The sequence below is a fragment of the Dreissena polymorpha genome, chromosome 10 (genome assembly GCF_020536995.1).
Source record: "Dreissena polymorpha isolate Duluth1 chromosome 10, UMN_Dpol_1.0, whole genome shotgun sequence".
Lineage (NCBI taxonomy): Eukaryota > Metazoa > Mollusca > Bivalvia > Myida > Dreissenidae > Dreissena > Dreissena polymorpha.
Window position 1 is genome coordinate 74,121,731 of NC_068364.1, and position 17,190 is coordinate 74,138,920.

At 36.8% G+C, this 17,190-nt stretch overlaps 1 protein-coding gene across 1 annotated transcript in view; it reads right to left on the reverse strand.

Moving 5' to 3' along the window:
* Positions 1-17,190, reverse strand: part of LOC127849235 (chitin synthase chs-2-like) — a 78,420-nt gene that overhangs the window by 47,133 nt on the left and 14,097 nt on the right. Inside the window, exons 7-13 of the mRNA XM_052381955.1 lie at positions 16,265-16,376; positions 15,583-15,749; positions 7,915-8,014; positions 6,052-6,218; positions 4,803-4,882; positions 4,412-4,511; positions 69-222 (exon numbers count right to left, since the gene is read on the reverse strand). Of these exons, the coding sequence (XP_052237915.1) occupies positions 69-222; positions 4,412-4,511; positions 4,803-4,882; positions 6,052-6,218; positions 7,915-8,014; positions 15,583-15,749; positions 16,265-16,376 (880 nt within the window). The remainder of the gene's footprint in view (positions 1-68; positions 223-4,411; positions 4,512-4,802; positions 4,883-6,051; positions 6,219-7,914; positions 8,015-15,582; positions 15,750-16,264; positions 16,377-17,190) is intronic.

The window sequence follows — 17,190 nt, forward strand, 5'->3', positions numbered from 1 at the left end:
CCTGTTCAGTTTACTCATTTTCTGCTTGTTATCGGTTTTGTACTATGATTTACTGTTGTGTAACCTACCTGACTCCACCTCTTCCGGTGACGTATTTTTTGCTTGTCCTTCAGGTGCGCGATCATCTGGTTACCCCCCGGAAGTCGCCATACCAAACGACCTCCGTACGGCGTGTCTATCTTGGAGGGAGGCGGGATCTTCATACCCGCAGTGTGGACGGATCTGAAACACGTGTTTATTTTGTATAATTGTAATTTTTATCGTGACACGTGTATATATTGTATAAGTTGTAATTTGAATTGTGACACGGGTATATCTTCTTTACGTTGTAATTTGTATGGTGACACGTTAATATGTTGTTAAAGTTGCAATTTATATGGTGACACGTGCATATATTGTTTAGGTTGTTACAGTGGCACGTATATATCGTTTACAAGTTGTATATAGTGACACGTGTATATCTTTTGTAAGTCCTGATTTATATTGCGACACGTGATTATCTTGTTTATGTTGTAATTGATATGGTGACACGTGTATATCCTGAATATGTTGTCATTTATAGGGTGATACGTGTACATTTGTATATCTTGTATAAGTTTAAATTGATATGGTAGCACGTGTATATTTTGTATTAATTCTAATTTATATGGCGACACGTGTGTATCTTGTTTAAGATGTAATGTATATAGTGACACTGACACGTGTGTATCTTGTTTAAGTTGTAATGTATATAGTGACACGCGTGTATCCTGATTAAGGTGTAACGTATAAAGTGACACGTGTATATCTTGTTTAAGTTGAAATTTATATGGCAACACTTTTATATCTAGGCTACGATATTATTTATATGGTGACATGTGTATATGTTGTATAAGTTATAATTTATATGGTGACACGTGTATATCTTGTATTAATTGTAATGTATATGGTGACACGCTTTGTTTTATTATTCCCGAAGAGTAAAACGCTTCATTTATTAATACATCAACAAAGATTATGAGAGAGCGAAAGTAATAAAATAAAGTTGTTTTTTAACAAGCATCATATATTATCCCATTAGGATAAACACGCTTCATTTATTATTTATTATCCCTTGATTAAAATCACTTTTCATGTAGTATGCCATTAGCAAACGGGACTAACGTTGAATTTCAAAAATAACGCTTTTAAGAATGTTCACGCGTTTCCAAAACACGAAACCCTGTTGGGAAAACTTAAATGTTCGGGCCAGTGATTTTATAATAAATAATGCGTATATTTAATGTAATGTGACTTGTCATAACGTGACTCATTCTCTTTTCATGTAAGGCAAAACGTGCATTCAAAAGTAATCGTTCCCCTAACAATCCTAATTGAACGGCGTCATATGAAAATGGGCCCTATGCCATATGCGGCCAGCGTTGCTCCAGAGCAGCCTGCGCAGTCACGCAAGGTCTCGTGGTCTCATTGGCGTACAGTGTAGCTCCTGACAAGACCAAACGAATGCGTTAATTGGTCTGGAGCTACATATGTCGAATAAGACCCATTTTCGCTTGACGCGGATCAAATAATACTGTGTACGTTTGTGCTCTCGAATATAGCCAATGCCATAGTTATGTATAGCACTGCACTTTGGTGTGATCCCAACTTCGAAAGTCAACTATTATAAATAAAAATAAGTTGCATTTATATATCATCATGATAGTTCTCCTTTTCCTTTTCCTAATTATCATCAATTTCAGCAGTTTAATGATTATCAATATTATCATCATTAGCAGCAGTACCAACATCAGCAGCAGTACCAGCATCAGTGGCATGTCACTGCATTTCAGTATTATTATAAACACAATTGCATCATACCCCTGTGATCAATATCATACTATTGTGTAATTTAAAAAGGGACGTGTTCGCAGAAGTTCAAATTATTTGAATTGTGTCATGAAAAGCCTTTAATAGCTAGATTTGAACATCGGTGCTACAGAGCTCCGGTATAAAAACAAAGGCACAATTTATAAACGAAAATCAAAGAAAAGTATCTGCTTAACGAAAATCCAGTGTATGTTGAAATTTCGTCCCTGATTAGCCTTTACGGACTGCACAGGCTAATCTTGGACGACACTGTACGAACATGCCTGGATTTCTCACAACGCACAAGTAATTAGGCTGCAAGACAATGAACAAGACAGAGTATATTTGCATATTCATGTAATTGTTAATAAACGTCAAATACCTATAAAATACATATTTTATAGGTCTTTGTAAACGTATACGTTTTTCGGATGTTTTTTATTTATTTATGTGGTACAAAGACAGTCGGTTAACCAATTAACCGCTCCAATATCGAAACAGGTTAACCGGTGAAGGATTTGCTTTGATTTGCCATCCCTAATATATACATGTAAATACATAATTAGTTTCCAAGAATGACATTGGAAGTCGCAAGGGTGTACTTTATTTCTCAGTTCTTTGAACGCGTCATATTCATACCCTAATCAGCGTCCAATGCACTTCACTAATAAAGAAAGCGAAATTTGGAAGTGCCAGGTTTAGGGTTCGACGAAATGCGTGGAGGTTGCTTGATGACTATACCGCGAGTACCGATTGTAGAAAATTGGCGCAGTTAATCAGAAACTCTGGGTAGAGTTCTATAGGCATCAATTCTGCTATGACGTCATCGATCATAGCCATAAGGTACAACACCATTGTTGCAGGCTCTACGTTTTTCAAGTGTTTGTGCAGTGGTGCGCTTAGTGGCCGAACGGTTTCTACGAACGTTTGTAGACGAGCCGGCGAGTCGGTAAAGGGGCACTCAAAAAGTGCGTGTACCACTGCGATGTGCATATGCTGGTGTGTGCACTTTGAGCATAGGACGGGTTGTTCAGGAGGTTTTTAGCAGCATAACAGAGACAGGAACTTCATGAGCGATAAGCTGTCTGGGCGGATCTTCGCGACTCTCTATATGGTAGCCGGTTCCAGGCTCTTGTGTACTTCTTTGAAAAGCGAAAAAATCTTTATGTTGTTCGAGCCTCATACGCCAGTGACTGGTTTCGTGTTGGCGGACTGCTTTTTTACAGACAGATTTCCATTTCTCTTTTGACGGGAATAAGCTGTTGGTCTTAAACGTCTTTCAGTAGTCTTCAAGGTTGTATTTTTTGCAGAATTTTCACAATATCTGGAATAGAGCCAATTTTCCGGTTTTCGCACAAGTCAAACTGACACGGTGTTAAAATGAAAAGCGTATGGCACGGTTCGCCTGTAGGAGCGTGGCATAGTGAGCCAAGGAATGCTAATTTTTGCAGGTCGATAAGCGCTTCGATGGAAGTCATTCCCGCAAGGCCGAGCACCATGTCTGAGCGCGTGAGATGGGGGAGACCTTGGGCATGTTTCAAACAAAAGTGGTGGGCTACATCGAGTTGTTGCATGTCGGCAATGGAGATACTGTTCCACAGCTCGCAGCCAAACAGCGCTTTGGGAATGACTGCGGTCTTGTACAGTTAATCGCTGTGTTTGGGTTTGCTCCGGACCTTCCGGACACTTTCTGCGAGAGGGAAAGGAACGTGCCTCTTATTGTCTGTTTCACAGCGTCAATGTCGTTAGGGTATTTTCCACTGATCGACTGTATTATACCTAACTGTTTGTAATTTGCCGCTTCATGTATTGGTGTTGAATCATATGCGATCTGGCGAGCGGGTATTGCTTTGGATCGTTTTCGGCCCATGGTAATAACGGCACATTTGGAAGCGTTGCAAGTGAAACGCCACTTGTTGGCGTATGAGTTGCACTTCTCCGCTAGTTCGTTTAGCCGCGGCGCGAAAGCGACAGGAGTACCACGTCATCAGCTTGGGTTGGGGAACATTATGACTGGTCGCCGATCTTAAAGCCGTATGGGGATGTCGTGAGTTCGTTTAGCAGGTCGTTTATGTAGACGATGTAAAAGAATGGTGCACATGTGCTGCCCTGCCGGGTGCCCTGTTGAATCGGGAAGGGTTCCGAGACAAATCCGCGTGAGAGAACGCGACTGGTGCAATTTTGGAGTGACTCAAAGATAACTCGGAGAAACTGCCCCGTGTTTATATTGCTGAAGTTGTAATTTATATGATGTAGTAGGCGATTTCTTTCATTTAGAAAAGGTGCTGATGATGGTGGTGTTTACAGTAGTTACTCGGAGCGGCTGACAAGTTTATACTAATTTTGGGTAGGGTTGTTTTCTATGATGTTCCGTTATGTTGTATAGCTCTCCTTGATTGTGTTATTTATTTTAAAAGAATTCAGCGTTAAGCTTTGAACTTGCGCGAAACAAGCTCATAACAGCATAGTCCTATATTATGTTCTTACCATTGAAGCATTTTCATAAATCTCACCTCATTGCGATTCAAGCCAATGGAACACCCGAGTCATAAATAACGTCTTAACCATTCTACGCAAATCTCACCTGATTGCGTCATCAATTGTCTTCATCAGTTGCTTGACGTAACCATTGGCGCGTGACTCGCCGTCGACGTAATCAAACGCATCATCAAAGAATATGTGAGCTGAAAACGCGCGGACACATCATTAAGCGTTACATTCACGATAGCATTGTATTTAGTGGTTCTTATCGAACTTGAAAGGAACATTTTCATCCGGATAGGAAGTATATCCGAACAGTATGTTAATCTGGATATCTGTGTTTTTGTGACAGGCGAGAGATTGCGGTCCTTTGGGAAAACTACAAAGCCTCGAAATCTTTTTTATGGAATATATCATAGATTAATAGTTCAAACTTATACGGGCCAAAAATAACTGTTTCCATGGGAAAAAAATCAATAATGGGAAAACCCTACCCTCAAATTCGTAATAGTCCGGATCACGGATACCGAAGAAGAGCTGAAGATTCCTTCGCGCGCATTGATCCGTGTCCAGCCTTTGAAAAAACAACAAAGTATAAGTTTGTCAGGACCTTTAATCAAATAGAAAATGCAATTGATGATGATTATCATTGGTCATTTTTTCTCATCATATCGGTAATATATTTCATATACATTGTTTAAGATTAAGTGCTTCTAAAACACATTTAAATGCGTGTGTATGCTATTCTTGAAATATTTCTACTTCATTAAAAACAGTGAAGCATGTCTGACCGATAAAATAACGAAAATTGAAGTGATTTTTTTATCAATGGAAAGTAGCAGTACTAACATAAATGTTTTAAGGTCGGAATGTGAGAGTAGATGACTCAGTATAGGGCGAACTTTTACGACGTCCATGAAGACATGTACCGGTGACCGATTAAGATTTATCGCCACATTAGATTGGATGGGCTATAGTTTTGCCAGAAAATAAATTTTTAGGAATGTGCACGTTTTTTAATAGAAAAATGCTATTATATTGCAACAGAAATAAATAGTGAGAATAACTATATCACTTCCCGAGTTGTTGCATGATAGGGGAAGAGAGTATGTAGGGCGTGACTTTACCTCATGTATGCCTAGTGGACTCTCCCATCCTTCTAAATTGGATCAATGTATTTCCAAAATTAGAGCATATAGTCGCCGCTTCGTCTGTCCGTGTGTGCGTCTGTCTGTCTGTCTGTCCGTCCGTGCACAATTTTTGTCCGGGCTATTTCTCAGCAACTAATGACCGGAATTCAATGGGAAGCTTCACTAGCAAGAGGAGATGTGCATATTTTCAGCGGGTTCTGGTCGGATGATTTTTCACAGAGTTAATGCCCTTTGAAATTTTGTATAAAAAAAATCTTGTCCCCCCATCTACTGTGCCCCTAAGACGTTGCCTTTTATATAAATATATAGTGCAATATTGTGACAAAAAACCTTTGGGGAGCATCACCCGTCTCCGACGGTTTCTTGTTTTCTATATTTAGACTATTTCTTACAGAAATTCCTTTAAGCAAACAACGCAGATTCTGATGAGACGCCGCTAATGCGGCGTCTCATCTGGTCTACGCTGTTTTCCAAGGTCTTTTTTCTAGACTCTAGGCATAAATGGGTTAATTGGCATAACCGATAACAACAATATATCGACCTAATACAAAATGTTACGGGATAGAAATACTAAACGCAAAATTAATATTACCTGAAGAGCGACTTGAGGATCTGTATCATCTCGTTCTCGGTCTCGTGCCACAAAGTGGCGCACAGGTAAATGAAGGGCGTGTCGTCTTCTCGCAGAGGGCTCCGGGAGTCGTCTCCGGGCCGCCACGTCTCCAAGTTGTCCGGTATCGGCAGCTCGCTCTCCTTCATCTGTGAACGGCATTCAACACAACTTTAAAATGTCCCAAGTGCGTTTGTGAAGGGTTATATTGATTATTTTTTGTAAACTTAACCCTTTGCATGCTGGGAAATTTGTCGTCTGCTAAAATGTCGTCTGCTGAATTTCTAAAATTAGCATTTTCTTCGATTTTTTTTCAAAGAATACTATCAGAATAGCAAACAGTTTGGATCCAGAAGAGACGCCACGTTCTGTGGCGTCTCATCTGGATCCAAACTGTTTGCAAAGGCCTTCAAAATTCGGTTCCCGCACTGAAAGAGTTAAATCTAAAAATAGAATAGTTAATGTATAGGATAGTGTACATAATAAATAAAATAAAAGAACGGAGGTTTGGTGTACATTCGCACAATAAAAGTAACGTTTTATGATCATATTCAACACATTTTAGATAAAACAAACAAAAGAAAATACAAACAAAATGGTCCATATTTTTTAACTCTATCATATTCATTCGTTGGACAATTTCTTATATTCTGCATTAAGTAGACCACACTATATATTCAATATTTACTGGACCATATTATATATTCTGTATTCAGTGGACCATTTAATATATTCTGCATTAAGTAGACCACACTATATATTCAATATTTACTGGACCATGTTATATATTCTGTATTCAGTGGACCATTTAATATATTCTGCATTAAGTAGACCACACTATATATTTAATATTTACTGGACCATGTTATATATTCTGTATACAGTGGACCATTTAATATATTCTGCATTAAGTAGACCACACTATATATTCAATATTTACTGGACCATGTTATATATTCTGTATTCAGTGGACCATTAAATATATTCTGCATTAAGAAGAACATTCTTCAACTTGTTCTTCGACATTGTGTTCCTGTATAGGCAGCTATAACTCCTTCATCTTTGAAATGCATTTGAGACGCGCTCTAAGAAAACAGGGATTAATACATGTGCGTAAAGTGTCGTCCCAGATTAGCATGTGCAGTGCGCACAGCCTAATCAGGGGCGACACCTTCCGGTTTTATGGTATTTTTCGTTTAAAAGAAGTTTCTTCTTCGCGAAAATCCAGTTAAGGCGGAAAGTGTCGTCCCTGATTAGCCTGTGCGGATTGCACATTCAAATCTGTGATGACACTTTGCGCACATGCATTTAACCACAATTTTGTCATAGCGTGACTCTTTTAGCGTTGTGTGCGTTACATTGATCAATATTTATTAAATGCTATATATTCTGCTAAATGTATATCATATAATAATATTACAAATAGATATACGATTTTGCACATTACTGAAAGTTTAAACACACACAAAAACAGGAAGAACAATCGTTTTATTATTCCTTTCCTTGCTATTGTTCATGACATATGAAGTTCCAATGTCGACATATTAGTTAAAAAAACATATTTGCGCACTTTTAAATAGAAAATGGAATATATGTACAAGTTATTTAAACCCATTTATGCATAGCGTCTAGTAAAAAGGCCTTGGAAAACAGCGTAGACCCAGATGAGACGCCGCATGATGTGGCGTCTCATCAGGGTCTGCGCTGTTTGCTTAAAGGAATTTCTGAAAGAAAAATTATAAATAAAGAAATAAATATACTAGACATCCCAAATTTTGGAAATAAATTGACCCAAGGATGGGAGAGTCCACTAAGCATAAATGGGTTAACGATTCTTGACGATACCTTGACGTCTATGGCCTTCGTGTCCCCCTCGTCTTTCCGTCTGTTCAGGAGCATCGACTGCTCCAACAGAACACCACAGTACATCGGCTGAACGAACATTCTTAAAAAAAAGAATCAAAGTGTGCTAACATTAACCGATTTATGCCTAGTGGACTCACCCATCCTTCTAAATTGGATTAATTTATTTCCAAAATTAGGGATGTCTAGTATATTTAGTTCTATATTTAGAATATTTCTTACAGAAATTCCTTTAAGCCAACAGCGCAGACCCAGATGAGAGGCCGCATCATGCGGCGTCTCATCTGGGTTTACGCTGTTTGCCAAGGCCTTTTTTCTAGACGCTAGGCATACATGGGTTAACTTATTTGTGCCCATCTTTGTTAATGGTCAATGCCTGTCTCTTCGGCTGTGGAACAATGTAGCGAATATTTCCTCTTTTCTATTATAGATGTTTGAACATGATTAAGTGTGTATCATAGTCCGAAAAAAAGGATATGTATATAGGTAAATACTGCAAAGGACGATGACAGACGCCCGACCCACTCATGCAGTCTTTTCTAAAATTTTGTTTATAAAGACTTTAAAACCTCAGATACTGTTATAGTCCTTATCTACAAATTCAGTTGCTATCGATATGTTCATTATTCTGTTGGTGTGCTACGTTAAATGTTCTTTCTGCGTTCCGTTGATTTATAGCTTAATGCTATGTTATCACAGCTTATAATTAGTTAGGGTGCCAATTTGTTCATTTCAGGTCGCGATATAAGATTTCTTTATAGGTAAAATCTGCGGCCGACATGATATGAGCCTTGTTCTGAGAAAACTGGACTTAATGCATGTGCGTAAAGTGTCATCCAAGATTAGCCTGTGCAGTCCGCACATGCTAATCAGGGACGACACTTTCCGCCTAAACTTGATTTTCGGTAGGGAGGGAATTCCTTGAAACTTATAATAATATAATAATAGCGTTAAGTGTCGTCCCTGATTAGCCTGTGCGGACTGCACAGGCTAATCTGGGACGGCGTTTTACGTACATGCATTAAACCCAGTTTTCTCAGAACGCGACTCATTTTACGAGCCTCCCTCTGTGCAAACGCGGCTTATTTTCTTGACACTGATTCTTTAACATAAATCCAGTTAAAGTGTCTTACCTGATAAGCCTGTGCGGACTGCCCAGACCAATCCAGGACGACACTTTTAGCACATGCATTAAACCCTTTTTCAAAGAACGATTTTTATATATAAATATATGTTTTGTATAAAGTCATCGCATATGGGAAAAAAACAGCGTAAAACCCATTAATAACACAGTGTGAAGAAAAAATATGTTCTTTTAAAGGGGCCTTTTCACAGATTTTGGCATTTTTTAACTTATTTATTAAATGCTTTATATTGATAAATGTAAACATTGGATCGTAAAAGCTCCAGTAAAAAATCAAGAACAAAATTAAAAAAAAGAAAAAGAACATTGCCCGGAGCAGGTTTCGAACCAGTGACCCCTGGAGTCCTGCCAGAGTTCTGAAGTAAAAACGCTTTGGCCTACTGAGCTATTCCGCCGAGTACACATACAAATAGATTTTTTAATAAATACAAATATGTGTGTCTTAAACGGACGAAATATGGTAAACAATGATTTCACATCTGTTTCAACAAAAGGTGTATCAGTTGTTGATTATTGTATTATACCACATGATGCCATTGAAAATTTTGTAGATTTTTCGGTTACATTGACATCAAATGTTATAAATAAATGTGGTAATATTGCTGAACTTGCACCAACATGTATACCTGATCACTCACTTTTGTCCTGGAAAATGCAATGTTATAGCTCTATACCTATATATGAACATGTTGACAATAATGTCTCAAGTTCTTATGTCAAGTTTGATAGAACTTATTTTGATGGCTCATTTTTGAGCAATACTGATATTTTATATGATGTTAATAGAACTATAGATAATTTATAACAAGGTTTTAGAACCCAATATGATATTGATAAAGCATATGACAGTTGGTGTGATATTTTAAAAATGTCTATGTACTCTAATATACCGTATAAAACTATACAGATTAAGTCTGATTCTTGTTCAAGAAAATACAAGCCAGGTAAACCTTGGTGGAATGACCAGTTAACAACTATGTGGGATAACTTGTCACAAGCTGAAAAGCGCTGGCTACGCTGTAACAGTAAAAGTGATAAAGTTTATTTTAAAGCAGAATTTGTTAAACTTCGCAAAATATTTGATACAGAGGTACAGAAGTCTAAGAGGCGTCATTGGTATAATATCCAGAATGATTTACTTAACGAGTGCAATGTGGATCAATCCAGGTTTTAGAAGTCAATTGGCAGGATCGGTATTGGACAGTCTAATACAAAGAAGATTCCTAACGAGGTTATACTAGATGACGGCTCTTTGTCTTCTGATGTAGATGTAGTCATGTCCAAATGGAAATTAGAGTTTAGCTCTTTGTTCAATAACCCTAAGTCTGATTGTAATACAGATCATAGTTTTGTTAATGTAGATGAGTCCAATCTTAGTTACAATAATGATATATCTGCTGTAGAAGTTAAGAAGGCTATTGATTGTGCTAAGAAGGGTAAAGCAAATGGTATAGATGAAATTCCTACAGAAGCGTTGCAAAATGATACATCGGTTATGTTTTTACACTCTCTGTTTAATATTTGCTTTAGTAATAGCACTGTGCCGTCTGTATGGGGAAAATGCATAATTAACCCTATTAAAAAGTCATCTTCTTTAGACCCTAGAGACCCTTTATCATATAGAGGTATATCCTTGTCCTGTTCTGCTTATAAACTGTATTGTTCTATTTTAAATGAAAGATTAAGAAAGTGGGCCGAAGATAACAATATTATTATTGATGAGCAAAATGGGTTTCGAAGAAAAAGAAGTACTATTGACCATGTTTCTACATTAACAAGTATAATTGATACTAGAAAGAAGAAAAGGCAATCTACTTTTTGTAGTTATATTGATTTTAAAAACGCTTATGATTATATAAATCGTGATATGCTCTGGAAGAAAATGTTTAATATTGGTGTAAAAGGAAAAATATTAACTGCTGTACAGTCCTTATATACATCCATATCTTCATCTGTTAGAGTTAATATGTTAAATACTGAATGGTTTCCTGTTAAATCTGGTTTAAGGCAGGGATGTATATTATCTCCTCTGTTATTTAACATGTATATCAATGATCTTGCTTTATATTTGAAAGCTTTAGATATGGGTGTAGAGTATGGGGATGAAAAACTTTGCATTCTATTGTACGCGGATGATATTGTGTTGATAGCAGAGAATGAACATGATTTACAGCTCTTGTTAAATGCATTGAATGACTGGTGTAATATTAATGATATGTACCTAAATTGTAACAAAAGTAAAATTGTGCATGTTCGACCTAAATCTGTTTGTAAAACTATAATACAGTTTACATGTGGCAATGATATACTTATGACTGTTGATCGATATCTGTATCTAGGTTTAGTTCTTCATGAACATTTGGATTATAATATTATGGCAAAGGTTGTAGCTCAGAGTGCAAGCCGTGCACTTGGTCTGTTGATTGCAAAATGCAAATCAGTTGGTGGACTTCCATTTAATGTTTTTACACACCTATACGATAGTTGCGTTTGGCCTATTATTAGTTATGGAGCTGCCATTTGGGGCTACCATTCTTATTCGTGTATCAATGCTGTTCAATATCGAGCGATGAGGTTCTTTTTGGGCGTCGGAAGATATACTCCCAACATTGCAGTCTCGGGTGATATGGGGTGGGTGCCTCCGGAAATTAGGCAATGGAAGTCCATTTCTTTGTATTGGGCACGTCTATCAACAATGCATGATTTTAGAATGAATAAGCGTGTTGCACTCTGGGCTAAGTCTTCAGCTCGAAGGTCTTGTAGAAATTGGTATTATATTGTCACTGATATGTTTAATACAAATGGATTACAACAATACATAAATATCGAGTCAGCTTTACCGAAACATGCCTTATTGAATGGAATAATGAATGTTTTATTTGATAAATTTAAGATAGACTGGTATCAATCTCTAAATAGTGTCACGGGTCCTTCCGGTCGAGGAAGAAATAAGTTGCGTACATATCGCCTATTTAAGGACGGTTTTAATACGGAATCTTATTGTCAGCTTATAATGTCTCCGTATCATCGGGCTGCATTTAGTAAATTCCGTTGTGGTGTAGCACCTCTGCGAATAGAAACCGGGCGATACGAGCGGCTGGACGTACTAGACCGGAAGTGCCCCTTTTGCGATAATGTTGAGGATGAGAGCCATGTTATTCTTGATTGTTACTTGTATCATGACTTAAGACATATGTTATTTGACAAAGCTGTAAGTGTAAATCCTAACTTTCTATCTATGTCTAAAAACGATCAGTTAGTTTTTCTCTTCACAACCCCATTAATGATAAGAAGTTGTGCCAAAACCTGTTATGATATTTTAAAACGTCGTCTTTTATATGCTTGTAAATAATGTCTTTTCGCTGTTTTTAAGTAACAATAATGTATTTTAGAGGCTTCTAAGAAGTTGTTACTAATCAGGTCATCTACGATCTGATCGGGGTGATACATGTACTCGATTTTCTAAACAATTTCTTTATTGCGCAGCAGTGCTCGTATCTGAACTCATTTTTTTTTTATTAATTATTTTTACGATGTTTAGGATTAGCAACAGCCTCTTAGGTTTATCATGTAATATAGAACTGTTTTGTACAGAGTTGGAACGCTGGTGATTTTATACATGTATATATATGGTTTTATATGATTAGAATGCAAAAGTCTCTGATATTTCTTATTTAGAAAGATTACATACAATTGTCTATTGTATATATATAAGTGAATGTTTGTATTGTTGTATTGTATGTAATTGAGACTATAATAAAGAAAATCATACATGACGTATTTTACACCTTATATAAGATATCTTCGTAGTTATACAAAATTTAACGACAAAAACAGAACTCTCCAAATTATTCAATCGTTTCGCGTTGCAACGCTTTATAATTTTTAGGTTTTATAATCGTCAAAAGATGCATACAATGGCTATATTAGAGCATGGTAAATGTCCAGTATTACTGTTTCCTCACAAATATCATAATTAAAACGAAAATTTGCGAATCTGAAACAACTTTTTTCAATTTTGTCAATTTACCAAAGCGTGAAAAGATCCCTTTAATTTTCCCTGGGAATTGCACTTGCTGTTCAAAGAAAAATGTAACGGAGATTATACAGTTAATCCAGCACACACTCAATAAACAAGAGGGCCTGAAAGGCCCAAAGTCGCTCACCTGAGATAAAAAGAAATGACCTGTTCTTTGCAGCCCATGATATCAATGGAACAAATGTTCTAACCAAGTATCATGAAGAATAAACAACAAATGGCCCCTTGGCGGCCATGTTTTTTTAACAGACCTGAACCATTTTTTAACTCTTCCAAGATATGTTCAAATTTCATGAAGATTGGAAAAAAATGTGTCTTCTAGACTGTTCACATGTTGTCACTGTATACATATAAAGAAAACTGCCCCACTCCCTGGCGGCCATGTATTTTCACTCATCATGACCATTTTCAAACTCGTCCGAGACCTCCACATAACTAATGTTTTGACAAATGTCATGGTGATTAGACAAAACATGTGACTTCTAGAGTGTTCACAAGCTTTTTTTACTATATAAATAAAGGAAAAAGACCCCCCCCCCATGGTGACCATGTTTTTTTTACCGATCCAAACCATTTTCGAACTTAACTGTCCTATCCAGGTGTGGTGGTGCGGTCTCCTTCGCTTACGCAAATGAACCGGTCACAGGACGGTTACAAGTTATGTAACTTTGTGAGCACTTATGTAATGCGGAAATATTTATTTGACGAACTCTTATTTCCGGTCAGGATGACTATACTGACTGGTTGTAATTCAATTTACTAAAGACGTTCAGTCAGGGACGCCTAAATACACTCAAAGAATTTATTTATAAGTGAAAACCATGGAAGCTTTAACAAAAATAACTAATTTTTATTCCAAGAACTCGGAAAAGGAAGAACAATGACAGAAAATTAGGAACAGGTACAAGCCAAGTATAAAGAATCTAAGTATCGTTACAAAAATGAACAACATACAGCAAATACCTTAATGAATGTAAAAAGAAGTTCAAAATATTTATATAAAAAAACTGATAGAAATATAAGTTACTGTTAGTCTAGAAAGTGCTTCAAAAATCTAGTTTACAAAATAGGTCTAATTTAATCTAAAGAACAATATTTATGGAGATAAGGAAACTTCAGTGAATCAAATGTAAAAATAAGAAAAATTTACTTAAGTTATTGAAATAGATTAGAGTCTTTCTTATTTACAAAATGCCAAATAGAAATAATCTAAATAATAAGAATAATTTAGAAAATAATGCCAAAATGTCTTGATGCTGGTGTTAAAATACAAATACAAATACAAATACAAATTTTATTTCAAGTCGGTTTGTACATAACAAGTATAACATTAGCGATGTATCGCTATTGACCGACATTAAATTAAATTAAAGATAATTTAGAGTTTAATTATTTCATAATTCCAACCTTTTTCAAAAGCTGTTTACTTTTCAAGATCAGAAGGTGTTTAAATCAGCCAAAACAGCTTATTGTATACAGTTCAGAAGAGATCAATGGCAGAGTAGTCAATTTTCCATCAGAACAGTGCATTTATCAATGATCAATATCTTCCCAAATTCCAGAGCAGGACTAAAAATAGATTACTGAACCAGGTTAAACAATGGAGATAAATACTGCATAAATACTGCAAAATTATGTACATGTTATCTTTCTTTCAGTTATCTCTTAGTTGAAAGGCTTATCATAAGTGTTAATGACTAAAACAGATATGTTAACTATGAAAACTCTGTGTTATGAAAAATTACATAATACAGTTAATGTCACATAATATTGACAAAATAAAACCAAACTTTACTACACAGGAAACCAATGTTCTGACCAAATTTCATGAAGATTGAGCAAACTAGAAAGTTAACCAGATTTTACTATAGCCATATTTAGCCATATAAGGAAAAATGTTTTTAAAGCCAAGGTTACCATTTTTGAACTCATCCAAGATATCATTGGGACAAATCATCAGAGCAAGTTTCATGAAGATCGGAAAATAAATGTGGCCTCTAGAGTGTTAACAAGGTTTTACTATAGCCATATAAGGAAAAATGCCCCGCCCCCTGGCGGCCATGTTTTTCAACATACCGACATCATTTTCGAACTCGTCTAAGATATCATTAAGATGAATCTTCTGACCAAGTTTCATGAGGATCGGACAATAAATGTGGCCTCTAGAGTGTTAACAAGATTTTACTATAGCCATTTATAGCAATATAAGGAAAAATGTCCCGCCCTTTGGCAGCCATGTTTTTCAAGCAAACGTGACCATTTTCGAACTTATCCAAGATATCAGTGAGACCAATCTTCTGACCAAATTTCATGAAGATTGGACAATAAATGTGGCCTCTAGAGAGTTAACAAATCAAATGTTGACGCCGCACAATACACGACGCACGACGGACGACGGACAAAAGGCGATCACAAAAGCTCACCATGAGCACGTTGTGCTCAGGTGAGCTAAAAACTGTGAAAATACCTGTCTTCTTGTTGCATGCGCTCCTTCGTCTGCCGCCAAATGTAAGTTGTCACCATGACAATTGTCATATATCCCATGATGCTCGCCACAATCATGGACCAATCGTAGGCGAGTCCGTCCGTCCATCTCGGAAAAGGGAGGTAACACCCGGAGGTCATGGATAGCTCCTGATAAAGTTTTTGATTTCTACTTAATTATCGCTTTTTCAACTATAATATTCCTAAATAAGTCTACTGTAACCATATTGATCGGCGTTTTAAAATGTCAGCGTTGTTTGTACCTACGGATTAGTAGTTTTTTTCCAAATTCTAATGTAATTCTTGATATGTCGCGTAACACGACAGATAAGTATCGGGCGAGCCCACATTTCGCGAAAAAATGCAAGTCGTGATAGTGTTTTCCTTTGTTTCCTCTTACGTGGCACTGTAGTGTGGCAACTTCATTTCTGAAACGCCATTATTCGGAAAGCAATTTTTTTCCTGGGTAAAATAAAGTTTTACTGTGATATGCACGTGTGTTTCGCATTTCGACAGAAGATTTGCTGTCACTTTATTGTACAATACATAAGTATACACATAGGTTTATTATTCTAACCTTCTAATGTACATCACCGTAAAAAATTCACGGAAATTCGTAAAACAATTAATAATATGTGAAAGAAAAAAGCATAAGTCTAACTCACGTCTCGCGAGAACTCGGCGGCCATTATTGTGACCGAGATGGGCGTGGCCAAAACGATAGGCAACGAGAAACTCGGGATCTGAGTGAGGATCTTGTTGGCGGCGACACAACACCTGCATTTTGAAAAAATATTATTATAAGCCTTGGCAAACAGCGTAGACCCAGATGAGACACCGCATGATGCGGCGTCTCATCAGGGTCTACGCTTTTTACTTAAAGGAATTTCTGGAAGAAAAAATTCTAAATATATAAATAGATATACAAGACATCCCTAATTTTGGAAATAAATTGATCCAATTTAGAAGGATGAGAGAGTCCACTAGGCATAAATGCGTTAAGTCTTGTTTCAAGTTAAAGATAAATATGTCCGCTCCTGAAAATTGTTAAATGTCATAATGCTTGTAAGAAAATGCATCTCGCGTGAATTCAGCCGTCGGCAGAAAACAAGGTTTTCTACAACTGGAATCCAAAACTCAACAGGAAAACAAGAAAGGTTTACAATCGTAAAAAATACGGACAGTCGGGTAAGTGAAATCCAAAGTTGTTAAGGCCTTATCTTGCAATCGGAACCTATAAACAATTACATGCTCGTACAAAAGATGACTATGTACAGAACACGGTGCATGCGATATGCTGTGTATAGGAAGAGAGAAGATTAGGGAAAGAAAGAGCTGTCCTCGTGCGAGCTTATATGAGCCGTGCTCTGTGAAAAGAGGGTTTCGGGACATTGTTAAGAAGAGTGAAACAGATATGTATGTACGTCTTTACGTGGATAGGACCTGAACTTGTTGAAGCCTCAATCAATACTTTTATGGACGTAAAAATGTGGGTGACGATTTATTAAAATGAAACTTTTTGTCACTTAGGGGTGTATGTAAATATGTTTCAATGAATAAATGATTTCAATTACATTGAAACATTCGATGA